Genomic DNA, 19,606 nt, shown 5'->3' on the forward strand with positions numbered 1-19,606 from the left:
CCATGTATCAAGTGCTTACTATGTGCTAGGCACTGTGAAACATTACTTTTAATAACCCAAAACTTAACCCTGAAACAAAGATCCATCATTTTAACATCAGTTATTTTCCCATGATTCTAGATCCCTAAAGGTCATCAAATGCCACAGTCTCCAAAAACAATGAGGCTTACTCAAAGATGAGTAGTAAGTAGTCCAGTAAGGACCCATATGAACAAAAATATTTATAGGAGCATTTTCTGTTTCATCAAAATACAAGAAATGGGGAAGGAGCTATCCATTAATTTGAGAGTAGTTGAACAAATTCTAATACATGAATGTAATATAATAAGAAATGATGAAATGGACAAAAATGGAAAAAAAAAACCTGAGAAGACCTGTATGAATTGAAGTAGAATGAAGTGAGGAGAATAAGAACAATTTTACAATGACTATAACATTGTAAAGGGGAAAAAACTTCAGGTCTTCTTGACTGTAATCCAGTTTTTGACCCACTATACCACCTACTTGTCTGATTAATTATGTTACTGACTTTATGGCACAGAGGTGGTTGTACTATGAGACATTTCTTTTTAGGCATGGTGATTTTATGGTTTTATTTTGTTTGACAATATTTATTTGTAACACAGAGGCCTTTTATTTATTCATCCAATTATTTAATCTGTTATTTAATTATTATTTTATTCTGGGGGAGGAGAAGAGCTGTTGAGGATTGGAAAATTGGAGTGATAATGACTCTTAAAAGGGTAGGGGATAACATTAAAGAATCACTAAACTAATAAAGGAAAGAATAGAAGGAAGTTCCAAAGGTGACAGACATACAAGACTGTCAAAACTACCACTTTTAATTTGGAATATACAAATAGAAAAATAAACCATATTATGGAGAGTTGTATCTTCATATACATTCTTGCCCTATTATTATTAGAGTGTTTTGAGCATTAATGAAATGATAAATAGAAATCAAGGGTTCTTAACTTTTTTTCTGTGTATCATGGACCCCTTAGGCAACCCGGTGAAGCTTCTGCACCCCTTCTGAGAATCATGTTTTTAAACAGTGCTTTTATGTTTCATGAAGTTCTTTGGTTATACAGCAAAACTGTGGATTCCTTTTCAAAATGATATTTTAAAGGCATAAAATAAAATATATAGAATTACAGAGGTAATCAATTATATTGAAAAAACAAGTTTACTGAGCCTAGGTTAATAAAGGCAAAACTTCTATAAGTAGCCTCTAAGTCTTCTTGGAGTCAGTCAGCAAGCATTTTGCTTACTGTGTAATTAAAAAGTCAACACAGAAGCTTTGAACATTGAGAATGCAATGTAATTTTAGTAGTTTAGCTATAGCATAGATCAACAATATTAAACACTAAATGTTGATTTTGGTTGTTGCTTAATTATCATTAATGCATCAGAACCAAATTGAATCATAGTTTGGAGCCTTTGCAACATGAAGAAATAAACATCTTTGCAGCTGGTCTTTTCTGGAAAGCAAATGTAATGGCTAAAAATAAAATAGCTTGCAACATTGAGTGAAAATTGTTCGATGATGGAGTGCCAAAATATAATATTTGGAGTCATTTATGTCAGAAAATTAGGACAACAGTAAGTTTTCTATATTAGATATCAATGCCATATATTTAATGCATATATTAAAATACACACTAATGAGCTGTTTGCCAGCATTATTTTTTTTAATCACTGATTGCTTACTGCTTTTAATCTCACCATATATGAAGATTCTTTCTGTATGAAATTGCCCTTGCTAAATCTTGGAGAAATAGTTTTGGCAAATGGGTTCCTTTCAGACCTGGGGCTTAAACACAAAACAGCTGTTGTTGAGCAAATACCATTTTCATAACACTAATATGCTTTCAGTTAATGGACTGGAATGAACTGTTAAACATCACTGCTACCATGTTTAACTACTGTTTGTCTTTCTCAATAGATGATTTACTTTCTCAATAGATGATTTACATTAAGTGAAAGAGGAAGAATTTTTAGTTGAGCAATCTATATTGTTGTTCTTCTATCTGTAGATTGCACTCTGGAAATGTCGGGGTTTCCTATGTGCCAGTATTTAAAGGAAGAGGGCTGGTGCTGTGGTCGAAATGCCAGAATGTCAGCATGCTTGGTATGGTTCTATTTTTCCCTCCTTTACTAAGAGCTTTATCCAGATGTTACAGAATTCATTGTCCTTGGTTTACTGTGTTAAAGTCATGACTCATATCCCAGATTCTTCAGAATATTATCATTAAATGTTGTTGTGCATCATAACTTATGATAAAAATGGATTAACCTTCCAACTTTAGACATTGAACATATGATGTTATGGTTATCCTTTGCAATTAAATCTAGATTACATTATTCTTAATGTTCTGTAGAACATATCAACTGTCAAGACTCAGTCACCAGATTAATTAACATAAGTCTTTTATCCACAGTTCTAAAATTTATAAGATTTTTTAAAAACTGAACCCACATTAAGGTTGTGAATGTGAGTGTGTGTGTGTGTGTGTGTGTGTGTGTGTGTGTGTGTGTGTGTGAGAGAGAGAGAGAGAGAGAGAGAGAGAGAGAGAGAGAGAGAGAGAGAGATTGTGAAAATACTTAAAAGGTCAAATATTTATATTAGAGTATAAAGTGCCTGTTAAATTAGAGTATAAAGTGCCTCATTCAATTAGGATTAGTAACTCAGTACCTAGAAATTAGTCACCAAACATTTATTGTTTCCTATTTATACCTACAGTGAATATTATAAAGAATGTACAAAATAAACATTTATTCAGAAAGGGGAGGAAATGACGAGGATAACTGTTATTCTGACCCTGATTCTGAGTAATAGGGAAAAACTGGTTGCTCAAATGAAAGTGATAGAAACTTCAACAGGAATTGTCTAACCCATCCCAAATTCATAAAAAAAAAAATAGGAAGAAAATTATACATAATCTGACATGAATGGCTAATTTTGATAGAGTGGATTTAAAGGCATGCCTTGAAAGACTAGAGTTAGAATTCCATAACCTGAAGTCAAATAGCACTTAACTATATCAAATTAGTTTGAATCGCGAGGTACAGAGGAACTACACCCCAAGGTACTGATAGAATTATCAGATATGATCATCGAGCTGATCTTTAAAAAAAACAACAGTGAATTGGAGATGAACAAATATCTCTATTTTTCAAAAAAGATGGAGCCTTCAAGCTATAGACTGTTAAGTGACTGAAATTCCTAACAAAATTGTACAACAGTGATAGATTGCAAACATTTGTAAAGGGATATGGTGATCATTAATAGCTAGCATGGCTTCATCAGAAACAGGTAATGTCAGGTTGTGTTTTTAATAAGGTTACTAAAGAGAGAAAATATGCTAACTGTAGACAACCTAGGTTTTCTTTTAAAATTTTTATTGTTGCCTTTTGTTTTTACTTCATTTTCCTTTAATATCTCGCCACCTTTCCCATTGAATCTTCCCTAATAAAGGAAAACATTTAAGCACAACCAGAAGACATAGTGACCAAGTCTGAGAGCATCTGTAATCTTTTCTATGGAGAGGAGAGAAATGTGTTTTATCATCAGCTGCTCAGGTCCAAGATTGGTCAGCACAGTTATTTAAACTTAGCTTCAGTTGCCTTTTAGTATTGTTTTCAGTTCATTATTATAGCCATTGTTTGCATAACACTTATTACAAGACTGCTGCTGCATGTCATACTTGGGGCACTCAGTAGTATAAGCAGTCCAAATTGGTTATGCCCTGCCTTCCATTTGCATATCTGGGTATCACCATATTTTCTATCTAGGCTATGTAGTATTCAAGTTGCCCAGTAGGTGATGCTCTCTTTCAGCTAGCAAACCCAATGCATGTGTCGGATAGCTAATAGTCCCTTTTCTCCCAAACATATATTTCACCTATTATTCCGTCATGAATATATGCGTATGAAAGCTTTCCTAAGGACTCAGTATCCCCATTGGCCACAAGAGGGCACTCAGTCTGTATAAACTTAATCTACCTCACCGCCAACCTTCCATTTGAGCAGTTGCTCAGTAACACATTGATCAGTAGAGATATTTAGGGGATAAAATTAAAGTAATCCATTAGGGGCAGCTAGGTGGTGCAGTGGATAAAGTACTAGCCCTGAGATTCAGGAGGACCTGAGTTCAAATCCAACTTCAGACACTTGACACTTACTAGCTGTGTGACCCTGGGCAAGTCACTTAAGCCTCATTCCCCCACAAAAAATAAAAATAAAATAATCCATGAAATTTCAAAATGACAGAATTCTTAGCTCTGGAACAGGAATCTAAATTTCGTTTTAATATTTTGATAACGATATAAATCCAGCCCAACCTACAGGAAGACAATAGTGTGTGACATGGGTGGATATCATGTTATAGATGGTCCCCTCACTTTTACATCAGACTAGAAAGAAAACTTGAACTCTGCACTGAGTTCTCCATTCAGAAGCAAACAAAAACCTTTTTTAAGCATGTAGTGCCCCCTTTCTGTTTAGTCTAATGTGAAAGTCATGCCAGATTTGGGAGTCACGGGGCTAGGGCTCAATACTAATTCAGTTCTTTACAAGTTATATGACCTTGGGCAAGTCACTTAAATTATCTGGACCCAATTTTCTCATCTATAGCATGATACAGTGGAATTCAGTGGAATTTAAGGAACTTTCCAGCCCTCTCTATAATATGTTATGATATAATATATTATTATTATTGTACTATATTATATTATTGATACTTTATTTATTATCATTGAATTTTATGGTCATTTAATTTTTTATGTTAAGTCATTTCAGTCATGTCCAACTGTTCATGACCCTATTTGGGGTTTCCTTGGCAAAAATACTAGAGTGGTTTGCTATTCCTTCTATAGCTTATTTTACAGATAAGGAAACTGAGGAAAATAAGCTTTAGTGACTTGCCCAGGGTCACACAGCTGGTAAGTGTCTAAGGCCAGATTTGAACTTAGGTAGATCAGTGTTCCTGACTCCAGTCCCATCACTCTATCCACTGTGCCACCTTGCTATCTCCGAAGTTCTTTGAATAGGGTTGTTTATTTAGTTCTGTCTTTCAAGAACCTTGAATAATTTTCATATATGGATGGAAGACACCTTGTTGAAAAATACTGTAAGCCAATATTTTACTCTAATTTTTTTTCATAATAAGCAAACAAGAAGCACAGTGAGATCTTATATTTGCTACATCTTTCATTTTTTTGTGAAATGATAAAGATGTTGTTCTTCCTTACCACAAAGTCCTCCACCCTTAGTTTAGACACATGATTCTGACTAGAGCACTAAGGACAGCTAATATTGAAGCAGGGAAGCTGTACCCACCTAGATTAGTGCAATATAATGATATCTCAGTAAGTATCCTTACTGAATATCCATCCTGTCCATGCCATGGCTAAGTAAACTTCCCTTTATTATTATTGGTCCATAAGTGTGTCATTTCATTATAATCTTTAACCACTAGACCAGTCTAAGTCCAGCCCAACCTACAAGAAGCCAACAGTGTGTGACATGGCCACCTAAAAAAGTTAATGTATATGGGGGCAGCTAGGTGGTGCAGTGGATGAAGCACCAGCCCTGGATTCAGGAGAATCTGAGTTCAAATCCAGCCTCAGACACTTGACACTCACTAACTGTGTGACCTTGGGCAAGTCACTTAACCCTCATTGCCCCACACCCCCCAAAAAAGTTAATGTATGTTTAAGCTGCATTGAGAAGCAGAATTCAGAATGAAATGGGTGATGTTTTATTGGACTCATCCAATCAGATCTTAAGGATTGTGTTTATTTCTGGGGGATACTTTTTACAAAAGACACTGAGCAGCTGGAGTGTTCTCAAGGCAGCTACATCAAGGATTTTGAGGGCATCAAAGACCATACCATATTAGGATTAGTTGAAAGAACTGAATATGTTTAGCCTTGGAGATATGTGAGTTGTAATCAAGTATTTGAAAGGCTGTGACGTAGAAAAGGGAACTTGATTTGTTCTAGATGGTCCCAGGAATTAGTACCAATATATTAAAGTTAAAGAGAGACAAGATTTTACTTACATAAGAAAAAGCTTCCAAATAATTTGAGCTTTCCAAAAGTTGAAGACTGGCTTAGGAGGTATTGGATTTGTCATCAGTGGGGTTCTCCTTGAATACTTGCAGTGATTGGGAATCCACTCCTATTTTCGCTGGCCCGTTCAATTTGTGGATGTTTTTCCTGACCAAGCATTTTGCCATGTCCACATATTACCCCCAATTCTTCCTTCTGGCACCAAATGGGACAAGTCTGTTCCTTTTTCTCTGTCATAGCCTTTCAGATACTTGAAGTCAGCTATTAGGTCCCACCTCTACCCCCTGCCCTGAATCTTTTCTCCTGATAAAATATCCCTACACCTTTCCACCTATCTTTATAAGACAGATGAAAAGCCCTTCACCACCTGTGTTTCTCTCCTCTGGATACCTGCTGTCTTATCAGTAGTGCCCATCTGACATAATATTCTAGTTGCATCTGACCAGAGCAGGGCACAGTAGGACTCTCACCTCCTTGCTGAAATCGTTGCCTCTCTTAATGCAGCCCAAGATCATGCTAATTGTTTTTGGTTTCTCTTATTTTGGCCTCCGTGTCACATTGGTGACTCATGAAGCTTGCAGTACATTAACGTCCTCAGATCTTTTTCAAACAAACTACTAGCTAACCATCCTATCCACCTCCCCCTGCCCCATTTTATTCTTGTAAACTTGCTCTTTTGAACCCAAGTGTAAGACTGTCTGTCCACTCAGAATGCTGTCTTTTCAAATTCAGTTCAGTGCTCTGCCCTGTCGATATCTGGAATTGACTCTGTTATCCATTATGTTAGCCCTCCCTCACAGCTTTGTGTTACCTGCACATTGATGAGCATACTATCTATACATTTATCCAAGACTCTGGTAAACAAATGAACAGCACAAGGCCAAGCCCAGGGTAGTCCTGGAAACTTCTTGCTAAATTGACATCAACCATTAAGGACTAGCTACTCTTTTTTTTTTTTGGCAGGGCAATGGGGGTTAAGTGACTTGCCCAGGGTCACACAGCTAGTAAGTATCAAGTGTCTGAGGTTGGATTTGAATTCAGCTCCTCCTGAATCCAGGGCCGGTGCTTTATCCACTGCGCCACCTAGCTGCCCTGGGGAATTCTTTTCAAATATGAGGTCTCTCCATGTTTTCCAAAAGAAAAGTATGAACTATTTTATCAAATCCTTTGCAAAAAAACAGGCATAATATTTTCCATAGGATATCCATTTTAGTAAGCCTGTCCAATAAGAAATTAAAGTTAGTCTGACATGACTTGTTCTTTGTAATCATTGCTATCTTCTGCAGATAGAGACATCTCCTTCCCAAACGTTCATCAGACTATTTGTGCCCAATATGTAGTAGAGCCTTATGAGCTTGTATTGTTTTGATCGGACCACTATATATTGACCCTGACGTTGTGATGTCACTTTGGTCCTCTTTGATTACCGACAACAATGAATGACCAAATGAACAATCTTTTCCAGATGGTCACTAACCATCTTTTTTAATGATCTATTAGAGAATTCTTCTAGGCATTCAGTTTAAATTCAGTAGCCTACAACTTACAGAATTTCTTCTCTTTTCTTTTTTGGAAACAGATATTTTTCCTTCCCCTGTGTTACCTCTCTTTTTTCCAGTACCAAAAGATATAATTCCTCTGGTCCAGATGACTCATTTTCCTCAAGTGTAGCTACAATGGGTATTCTCTTATTATATATCTTGACTTATTTTCATTAAGAGGAAGTTATGAGGGGCAGCTAGGTGGCACAGTAGATAAAGCACTGGTCCTGGTTCAGGAGGACCTGAGTTCAAATTTCGGCCTCAGACACTTGACACATACTAGCTATGTGACCTTGGGCAAGTCACTTAACACTCACTGCCCCGCCACCCCCCTCCCAAAAAAAAGAAGAAGTTATGAAGTTTGCTTTTTAGAACTAAATTCTAGAGGTAAATTTGCAAAGCACTTGTGGGATTCAAGGCATATCCCCACTAATACCTTTGTTATTTCATTCAAATGAATCTTGATATTTTTTAATTGTCCCAGAAACACATTGAGAAAACGAAACAAACTTGACTGCTTTTGTTTGTTGCCTTTTTCTTCAAATCTGATTTTTATAGTCAATGCATTTTTAAAATTAAAAAACCCTATCTTTGTGTACATTGCCAAATTATTCACATTGAATCCTAAATAGAAATTGAATGTTAATAAAATTCCTTCAGTCAATAACTTTACACTTGATGAGAATATAAACAAAATCCTACTTAATTATAAGTTATTAAAAAAAAAATCTGGTATGTTCCTCATTATGATTTCTAATCTAATAGATACAATGTATACACCTTTTTTTTTCACCTGACTGCTTATAATTACATATTGAAATTCCTTTTATAATTTCTAAAAACAATCATGGAAGCACTACAGCCTAAAAGCCCTCCACATATAATAAATACCCTGGCATTCTTGAAATAAAACAATTCCTGCTAAGAGCCCATCTGTAACCCTTTTATCTAGCTGTTAATCCAAAGCTAAGAAAACCCATTTTGAACATCAGCTATTATAAGAACACTCATACTGATCATCAAAAAATGAAAACAAAAACAAACAAAAAAACCCCCCTCAATTCTAGATACTCTTTAATTCCATTTAGCCAATATTAGTTTGGTTCTCTTTTTACACTGGTAACACATTGTTCTCCCTGGGCTGCCCTTCCAGCTTCTTTGGCATTCCTGGTTTCCTTGACATCCCTTTTGGCTTCCTGTGCATTTGGGAACAGCTCTGAGACACCCTATGCACTCCTTATCATTTTCTTTTCTCCTGATCACCCTCTTTGGGCTTTCTTAATCACATAAAGAGAGAAATTCTGACTTCCTATCATTACACTGAGTGTATTAGTTCACCTTCTAGCCTCCTTAATGTTTTTCAGTCATCTGACTTGGTCAGTCAGATCCCCTAACTTGTAATCATCGAATAAATGTTACCTAATGTGCATGATATGTGGACAAGATTCATATGGACTCCTCTTGTTTGATAACAGAAAAGCATTAATATGATCACATTAACAAAGTGAAAGGAAGGGAGAAAGTAATGTCCTGACTAGACCATCACAAAGGGGCAGAGGCTTTATTGGGAATGAGGAGTGGGGTCATACTAAGATGTTCTGCTGACAAAACTTCAAAAGTCTTTTTCTTGTAAAGATTCAGGCAATGACTAATGCCAAAAGTGCAAAAACCTAAATTTTGACCCACCATCAACCCTTATGCTTGTGACTCTATTTTATTATCAGAACAGATCTCCCTAAGTGTGATGTTGTCTAACCCACATCTTCTCCATGATGAGTGTGATAGGCTTTGTTACAAGTCAGAGAAAACCCATAGATTTTTATTGGATCAACCATTCTAGAAACCCTAAAAGGAAATAAGGTTAATTCGGTACAACCTGTTAATGAATCTATGTCAGATTCTTTGTGATTACCAATTTACTTTTCTCTATATTGACTAGCCATCCCTTTAATAATATATTTTATGATTTTTCTAGTTATTGAAGTCATACTCACTGGCCTATAATTTTTGTAAAACATTTTGGAAATTTTTTTTTTAAATAGGGCATTTGCCCTCCACCAGTCCTAAAAGAACACTCCTGTTCTCCATATTCTGTCAAAGATCAATGATTGCAGCTCAGTAATTAGATCTACCAGTTCTTTCCATACCTTCAAATGGAGTTCATCTGGACCTGTGTGCTAACTTGTACTCATAAAGAACAACAAGGTCCTCTTTCCTTGTGTTTTCACCTCACTTCAGCTATTTTATGCTGCTCTTTCCAGTCCAAAGATTTATTTTTCTTGGCAAAGAAAACAGAAGCAATATCAGAGTTGATGAGTTCTACTTTCTCTCTCATCCTTTATCATTATCAGTGAATTGCAGTAATTCTACCCATTCTTTGATCTTCCTGTTATTCCCCAAATAGAGTTAAGACTTTTTTGTCATTCTTAGCATTCCTTGCCAGCCATAGCTCCTTCTGAACTTCTATGCTTATGTCACTCATCTCTTTCCAGCAATAGTTTGCTTCTCTACCCTGTAACTTTATTCCAAAAGAGTCTAAACCATCCAACATAATTGGGTTCAATTCAGTTCCCTTTTATTTGGGTACCTTCTAACTACTCCTATAAAGCTTCATCTGAACCACCAAGTCAAAGATTTCCACCAAGCCAATTTGCCTTGTTCAAGATGAGCCTAACCTCCCTAAAGTAAGTATTTTTAAGTACCTACTCTATGCATAGCATTATACATAGTATCAAATACCCAAAAAGGCTCTCCGTTTAAAATATATTCCCTAAAGATTGTCTGTGAAATAATCTTATATAATGAACCTTGTTTTTGCATTGAGTCAAAAATTGAAGAAGCATTCCTTCCTTTTAAAAAAAAAACCTGTCATAGGATCTGTTGAAAATTAAATATAGTTTTAATTTGCCTGTCTCCTACAAAAAAATCAATAAACAGATCAGAGAAATCAATCTTATAATATCTCCTACAATTTGCTTCCATATCTGTTCTACCAAAAAAAAAAAAGATCAGAGAACATGTCCAAAAACCAGAACCATCATACCAATTTATTTTGTCCCAAGAAGAAAGAAACATGATCATGTGGAGACCCCTCCTAAGAGGGGATCTTGGAGACTCCCTCCTTCTGAGAGTATATATGTTTGTTTTTTTTTGGGGGGGGGGTTGTTCACTGGTTATAGGGTGTTGTCAGTTTCATTAGCATGATACAGATCAACCCAAAAGCAAATACTATAACAAGAATGGATGTAATGCGAAGCAGTTTTAGCAATTTCAGCTATAACAAGTATGGAGGAAATATAGAAGCACCATGATAACATTACAAGATTCCAAAAAGGAGTTTGGCTAGGATGAGGACACCCAGATGTCCCCATAAGATAGGGACTTACTATCCTGAGGAAAGAAGTCACCAGGTAAGGACTTATATCTGCTAGCTATCTGGGTTCAGTTTGGAGTTCAGTTGAAGGACGTTTTTGTTTTGTTTTGTTTTGTTTTGTTTTTTGCTGGGCAAGTGGGGTTAAGTGACTTGCCCAGGGTCACACAGCTAGTAAGTGTCAAGTGTATGAGGCCGGATTTGAACCCAGGTCCTCCTGAATCCAGGGCCGGTGCTCTATCCACTGCGCCATCTAGCTGCCCCTAGTTGAAGAACATTTTGCTCCTATTAACCCAGGATTTCATAAAAAATACTTTTGGATAATGAAGAACCTCCATCAAATCCAGGTGATCCATACATTCATATTAACAGACCATAGGTTCAATAGATTTGTAGCTGGAAGAAACAAATCTCATAGCCCAGTAAGTCCAACCCCACCCCTTCACCCCCCATTTTAAATATGGAGTTAAACACTTAACATTATCTCACCATGATGTAGCTTGGGAATAGATATAAAGGGATGGAAGACTCATCAAGCAAGATAAACTCCCACATTCCCAGCCTTCACTCTTGCTCTGGCTTGACTATTTGCCCCAGTACTTCCTGGTATAAGAAGAAGGGCTGGGGCAGCTAGCTGGCGTTGTGGATAAAGCACCTGTCCTGGATTCAGGAGGACCTGAATTCAAATCCAGCCTCAGAAACTTGACACTTACTAGCTTTGTGACCCTGGGCAAGTCACTTAACCCCCATTGCCCTGCAAAAACAATGACAACAACAAAAAACAACAAAAGAAGAAGGGTTTAGAAGTTAGCCTCTAGCGGCTGCTTTCAAACAAACAAACAAACAAAAAAAACCTGTTTCCACTAAACCCATTTTTCTTCTCCCTCTTTCTATGGTAGTAAAAGCACTATCAGCTTGGCTAACTTATTTGAATCTTAATTGATCTTTCTGGAAATGAAATAAATGTTCCTGTTGTACCACAACAATTAATATGTTCTGGAGCTGACTGCCACCAGAGGATAATGTTGTCCCTGAAAAGACTTGAAGGCTTATGATACTGTGTCCTATGCCTTTCAGGAACACAGGAGTTATTTTTACTAGAAAGTAATAAATTGTTTTTTGGTTTTTTAAATGAAGTCAGACTGCTCTAGCTGCTAAAATGAACAAAACATTCAGACCACCTAGTCTACAACCAGACCATGGTTAATGTCAATTCAAGGTAACATATCAAATTCCTTTAATGAAAATTTAAGGTATCCAATCCATTGCCCTTTTTTATTAGTTACATCATAATGAAATATATTCTGTCATGTTCACTTAGAGAAGAAGCTCTAGTTGTGTTGTTGACTGACTTTCTGGCCAACTCAAATTACTGTAAGAATTGGTCAGAACCTTCTAAAAATCCTGAATTTTCATTTGCTCCCCACAATCAAATCCTAACATGAAGAACTTGGAGAGAGTTCATAGAAGAATCATAAAGATGATTCAATAAGTTGGAAGCAAAATCTTTGCGAAATGTCTCAAACAATTGAGGTTATTCAATTAAGAGGCAGTATTCTTTGACTATATGAACAACTATTAAATTGAAGATAGTGACCAGCTGTTCTGTTTTCTACTGAGATGGGACAAGAGAAAATATATTAACTGTAACATGAAGGATTTTAGATATAAAAAAGGTTTTCCTGAGTAATTAAGCACTGCGACTAAATTACTGATATTATAAAATCTTCTTTTCTAAAGAAAGGCTTTTTTTAATTTTAAAGAATTTAAAAACAAGTAAATAAAATAAGAATTAAAAGTAGAATTTTAACTTTAAAAAATATCTTTGGTCTTTTATTGATTGTGTTCCTGAATGCAAAGAGGTAGAATAGTTGACTTTTTTAAAAATTATTATTTATTATTATTTTTTAAAGTGAGGCAATTGGGGTTAAGTGACTTGCCCAGGGTCACACAGCTAGTAAGTGTTAAGTGTCTGAGGCTGGATTTGAACTCAGGTACTCCTGACTCCAGGGCCGGTGCTCTATCCACTGCACCATCTAGCTACCTCAATAGTTGACTTTTTTTAACTTTCATCTAGTCCTAAAAAAAAATCTAGGATCCCTTGTTTTTGATTTCTATGTGAACTGTAGCTCTTCTTAACTAATTACCAGACTAATAAAATAGAAACTATTTGAAGCTTCCTACTTCTTATAGTAAGGTTTGATATCTTGAAATGCCTCTTTGCAATTGTCTAGTCCTTACAACATCTGTAATGTTGGTTTTCAAGAGACAGTGTGGCATTGTGGATAGAGAACCAATCAGCTTGATGTTGAGTAAAAAAGACTTAGGCTTAAGCCATACCTCAAGCATACACTGCCTAGGTGCCTTTGGGAAAGTCACTTAAAGATACCACGATTCACCAAGGCATTTCTCTATAAGTTTCAGAACAGGTGCTGATCTGTTTTTGAAGATGAAGTTTTCTCACTGTGAGCCCTATCCCCCATGAACTCATAGTTTAGATCCTCTTCCCTCCCTCTACCCTCCAAAAATTCTTTTCAGTTGCCTTTCAAGAGATCGATCATAATACAGTCCCATCTCATTGAAAAGAGCAATTAATTTATTTAATGAATTTGAAAACCATTTTTTCCCGTTGTCATTTGTAACCAGAGGTGTCCTGGAGCCAACTTCTACTGATTTGAGAGCCAATTATTGAATTTTCAGTGTGAGCATTTACATCTTGGAAATCAGCTCCAAGGCAAGGCTTGATTTCTTCTTGTGTTGAGTATAAGGCTAAGAAAATGATAGGAAAAAGTTAATAATGCAGATTAAAGTATCATGTACACATTGCTTTTTTTCAAGAAGGGGTCGTTAAAATTTACCAGTACACACTGTCTGTAGCCATATTCATTCTTTGAATGATTTATCTGTATATAACATTTATCTCTAACTGCTTTCAAGCTGCCCCCCTCCCCCATCATTGGAATGTGAGCTCCTTGAAATCTGAGTCTTCCTTTTGCCTTTCTTTGTACCCCTAGCACTTAGCACAGTTTCCAGCCCATTCATTATAGGTGCTTCATAAACACTAACGGACTGACATTTTATTTGTTTGTTTAGTTGGATCTTCAGTTTTGATTTTTAGCACATTTTCATCTTTGGCATAACTTCTAAGCAAAAGACCACAACACACAGTTTGGTACTACACAGCAAGTACCTACCTTGTTATGAATATTTAAGATCTTTTTGCTCATTGATTAGTTGCCATCAACATGTCATATAAAAAAGCTTTGGGTCCTAGCTTAACAGGATTTTTAGTTTATTTGAGTTTTGATACAGGGTCTCCTTATCTCACCTAGTCTTGAAGCACAGCAGACACCCACAGGCCCAACACTGTTGCTGATTGTCATGGAAGATTTCACCTGCTCCATTTCCAACCTGGACCAATTCATCCCTCCTTAGAGAGTCTGGTGGCTCCCTTTCTCCTTGGGGCTCAATATATTGGTCAGACTTGGTGCAGCTCCCCAATCAGAACTCGCAAACCGAAGCTATATTCCAGCCCTAGCCTCACCATAGTGGAGACTATACAGTGTAGGCCACCACACTCAACCCCAACCGGCTGCTTTGTAAAGCATCTGTTAACTGGCTCCTCCTCTAACTTAATATTTTGATTACTGGAATTAGCATTTTTCATATATTTATGCCAAGCAGTGATAACATTTTTTCCATTGTGCTCATATTTTACAGGTTTTGGGGTTGTTGGTTTTTTTTGGTGAGGCAATTGAGGTTAAGTGACTTGCCCAAGGTCACACAGCTAGTAAGTGTTAAGTGTCTGAGGCCAGATTTGAACTCAGGTCCTCCTGACTCCAGGGCCGGTGCTCTTTCCACTGCGCCACCTAGCTGCCCCTTACAGGTAATTTTTTAGTCCAAAAAATGAACACACTGTTATTATTTAATGAAGATTGTCATTGTTACCATTATTATTACTGTAGGTAGCATGTAGGTAAGTATTACATGCAAATGATATGTTGTACAAAAGAAAAAAGTAAGTTAATACATTATTGCCATCTAGGAAGGATTGCCCTCCACACTCTGTTACATTTCAATTTTAATGAAATTAAATTTTAATTGTAATCCTGCAAATATCTAGAGGAGGCTGTATCTCTAATACGTAAATTACTGGCATTGGTTTTGAATTGGCCAGTCATTTTCTATTAAATATTAAAGAGCTTTAAAAATATTTCTTTATTAGGTTGTTGGTGTTCGGTATAAATGCCAGAAAATATTATGTAAAAATGTTTAAATTACCTGAGGAAACCCTTCTAAATGTAATAGGCAGCAATATGTCAAATGATAGAAAGTGATTCTTTCCTGTTCTAATTATTTTTCATCTTGGGTGATAAATGTGTTTGTGTGTGTGTGTGTGTATCCCATCCTAAATGGAGCCCTTCAGCTAACTCTTTGGATTTTAGTTTGCTACAAGATAAAACTAAATGCTTATCCAAAGATTTGGAGAATTAAAACATTGAGAAATATTGTACAAAAATGTATCCATATCTGTTTCTTTTATCACAACACAACTAATATGGAAATATGTTTTACATAATTTCTCATATATAACCTATATCATATTGCTTATCATTTTAAGTAGAGAGGGAGATAGAGAGGGAGAAAAATCTGGAATTCAATTTTTTAAAAATTAATGTTCAAAAAAAATATTAGGCAGCTAGGTGGCACAGTGGATAAAGCACCTGGATTCAGGAGGACCTGAGTTCAAATATGACCTCAGACACTTGACACTTACTAGCTGTGTGACCCTGGGCAAATCACTTAACTCTCATTGCCCCGCCCCCCCCCCCAACCGAATGTTAAAAATTGTCTTTACATGTAATTAGGAAAAAATAAAATGCTACTTAAAAAAAAAGTATCCATACTATTCACTGAAACATTTAATAGTTTCAGTTATACTGTAAGGAACTCAAGAGTATTTCCCTTCTTTTTAACTTTCAAACTTTTTCAAAAGTTCAAATGTATAAAAATGTGCCCATCTCTACGTACCCTATTAATAAGTGCCAAGTAATTCAAGTGTGTTGATTAATATGCCTCAATGGTACTAACACTTTTGATTGTATAAGCTTATGATGTATCACCTAATTAATCTTTTTAAATGTCATTTTCACAAGCCTTTATATGGTATGTTTATAATATCTTGTAAGAGAAGTTTAAATATAACTGCAGTCTCATTTCTTCTTTTTAAAGGCTTTGGAACGGGTTGCAGTCGGCCAAGGGGTAAGTGATATTGTTTATTATAACCCAGTGGATAACCAAGATTTTTTTTCTTTTGGAGTGCTCATCATCTGTGACCTGTTAATGAACCTGCTGGTTTCTAAGAGTATAATCAGGAAATTCAAAAATCTTAGCTTGGTCATCTTTGATGTCTGCACCACAGCTCCCACATCTGTATAAGGATTTTCTTTAAGCTCACTTTAAAAGTATATTGATGTCCTTTTAAAAAAGAAAAAAGAAAAGAAAAAAGTCTTAATTATTGTATTTTATATTGGTATTACACCTTTTGCTTCTCCTCTTTATACTGTAAACTTAATCTATAAATCATCCTTCACTTGTACTGTTAATTCTGTGTAATCACAATTTCAGAAAAAACAAAACATGCAAAAGCAATCTCTGTATGTAATTCAAGTTATATTTTGGAGGAAAAAGGTCTTGAGAGATGTTAGTGATAATTCTTTATTGGATTACCGATTATAGATTAAGTAAAAAATATGGTTTATTGCCCGAATAGTAGAATTATATGCATAACTGTCTGATCCTTAATCTTATGTTGCATGGAATTTACCTTTGTGAAGTCTTCTGATTGGATTACTGATTTGCATACACAGAGAGATTAAGTAAAAAATATACTTTATTGGCTGAATGGTAGAATTATATGCACAACTGTTGGATCCCTAATCTTATGTTGCATGGAATTATCTCTATGAACTTTTCTGACAATTATTTTGGTTATACCCACATTTAGCACTTCTATTAATGCTTCTTATTTATTGGAGGCTGCTATACCCATACTCAAACCATAATTCAGAACAACTAACTAGGGGGAAAAGACTGGTCAAAATTTTATGACAGTAAGTAATGTGGAACGACCACAGTTGTCAAAAGAGTCAGGACCCAAAAAGATCTCACCAAGCTAGCTGTTATTAGGAAAGCAGACTAAATTTTTTATAATTAAATTTAATGGGAATAAATGTAAAGCCCTGAAATTGGGTTCCAGAACTCAACCACATAGGGAGTACAAGATGAAAGAAGCATGACATATGAAAAAGATGCAGAGATTTTAATGGTGTTGGTAATATAGTAAGATCAGACCATGTTTGGAGTATTGTGTTCAGTCACCTGGGTGACTAATTTTGTGAGGGACTACTAAAAGATTAGGGCAAGCATAATGACAGGCCTGAAAACCAAGGTATGTGAGGACTGGTTACCATGAATTGAGCATGTATATTCTGGACAAGACAAGGTTGGGGTCATTTTGGCTTCTTTGATTATTTTCTCAAGAATTATTCAAATTGGGGGGCAGCTAGGTGGTGCAGTGGATAAAGCACCAGCTCTGGATTCAGGAAGACCTGAGTTCAAATACAGTCTCAGACACTTGACACTAGCTGTGTGACCTTGGGCAAGTCACTTAACCCTCATTGTGCCGCCAAAAAAAAAGGGGAAAAAAATAATTTCAAGTTAAGGGTTATCACATAGAAAAGGGGTTAGACTCTCCCCTCTTAGCTCCTCCTCACCCTCATCCCAGGACAAAACTAGGAGCAGGAGATAGAAGCTACAGAAGGGACAGACTTCCTTCAATCTAATTAAAAGCTTTCTAGAAATTAGGAGTGTCCTAGAAGTGGAACAGGTCACCTCTGAGGAAGGGAACCCCCCTGAGAAATAAAGATCTTCTGGCAGAGGCTAGGGATGTGGTAAGCAAGATTCTTAGTCATATGTAGGTTGAACTAAATTACCTGTCAAATCTCACAAAATGCAGTGATGTGTGATACGTGTTCTCTTCATAAAATTTATAATAATTTTTGCTTTAACTTCAGTGGTAGGCAATGTAAAGATTTTTAAAAATACATATCACTAAATGATAACAGTAGGTGGCTAAAGTAGTGAGGTAAAAGAACCTATAATTTAGTAATTCATTTTTAAGATGAAAAAATGCCAACTGGATATTTTGTGTAAAATAGCAGAGTCCAAATTGCATATGCAGAGTTTGGCCCAGCACTGCACAGTGTTTATTGGTGATTAACTTCATGCCACATCTTGAGAAAAAAAAATTATTTAAAAATGAAATAGAAGTTGGTTACTGAGTGTCCACGACCAGCCTGATTTTCATTCATTTTACGTATCAGACTCCCAAGTGTATTCATGTTGCATTTTCCATTACTGTGTAATTTCACTACCATTGCCTAACCACAAATAAAATTACAGACTTAAAACTTCAGAATTTTTCTTTTTGGACAGAGCTAGTTTAATGTAAACAAGATTATTGTATCTAACCATTTAGATATAGGGAAATATGATACCAAGTCATTGACTTATAATTTACTACAATTCTTCAACCCAGAAGGAATTTTGAAGGGAAAAAAAAAAGATTTTTCCTTGTGCCTTCTTTATAACATTACTTATGCAGTTTAGGTTCTGTTTTCATATACAAATATATGACATTTAAAGGTATGAAATCTTGTATGCTCTACTTTTCCATAACAATATATCACCTTTATATAGTGCTGTATAATTTACAAAATGCTTTCTTCTCAAGAACCATCTAAGGTAGGCAGTGCAAGCATTAGTATTTCATTTTCCAGAAGAAGAAATTAAACCTCAGAGAGGTTCAGTGGCTCAATTATTTCCACATTTCTAGCTAATTGTCAGACCTAGGTACCTTACCAATCTCAAGCACCTGAGCTTTCCATTAGACCATGTTGCTTGCCCATGTTCCTCTGCAAAGGGGAATGATATGAAACAAAATAAATGTGTACACACACACACAACTTTAGGATGCTCATAAAACATTGTTGGTTTGTTTTCCAGTGATTTTTCTTTATTACTTTTATCTCACTCGTTGCTTCATGTTTTATAGTTTCCTTTATTTTGTCTCACAGTTCAGTTCCATTGAGTTGTAACTACAGAAGGCCTGTTCATGGAAAATTTATAAAAAATTGTTCTTTAGTTTGTGGATCATCATATTTGGAGCAGTCAGTAATATGCCAGCTTCTCTGATCTTCTTTTGTTATAATTTTTTCCTGAACTTGCAAACACACCAACTAAAATTAGTATTTTCATATATATGCTAAACAAAAAAAAATATCATACATGAAACTGCAAATCTCTATTGTGAACAGCTTGTTTTTCTTTTAAAATATATAATAAATTTAATATGTAACTTTCTTTTTTATTTAGTATTATTTTTAGTAATAAACATTTTTCTTTATAGTTTGGGGTTCCAATTTTTATCCCTTCTTCCCTCCCTCCCCTATCCCTTCCCTGAGGTGGTAAATAATCAGATATGGGTTATACATGTACAATTATGTAAAACATTACCATGTTAGTCATTTTATATAAGAAAACTTGAATAAAATTTTAAA

The 19,606-nt window shown here is 35.6% G+C and overlaps 1 protein-coding gene across 1 annotated transcript in view; it reads left to right on the top strand.

Moving 5' to 3' along the window:
- The window catches only part of METTL25 (methyltransferase like 25), a 155,001-nt gene that overhangs the window by 108,952 nt on the left and 26,443 nt on the right, over positions 1-19,606 (top strand). Inside the window, exons 6-7 of the mRNA XM_043969357.1 lie at positions 2,037-2,131; positions 16,218-16,247. Coding sequence (XP_043825292.1) covers positions 2,037-2,131; positions 16,218-16,247 — 125 coding nt within the window. The remainder of the gene's footprint in view (positions 1-2,036; positions 2,132-16,217; positions 16,248-19,606) is intronic.

The sequence above is a fragment of the Dromiciops gliroides genome, chromosome 5 (assembly GCF_019393635.1).
Source record: "Dromiciops gliroides isolate mDroGli1 chromosome 5, mDroGli1.pri, whole genome shotgun sequence".
Lineage (NCBI taxonomy): Eukaryota > Metazoa > Chordata > Mammalia > Microbiotheria > Microbiotheriidae > Dromiciops > Dromiciops gliroides.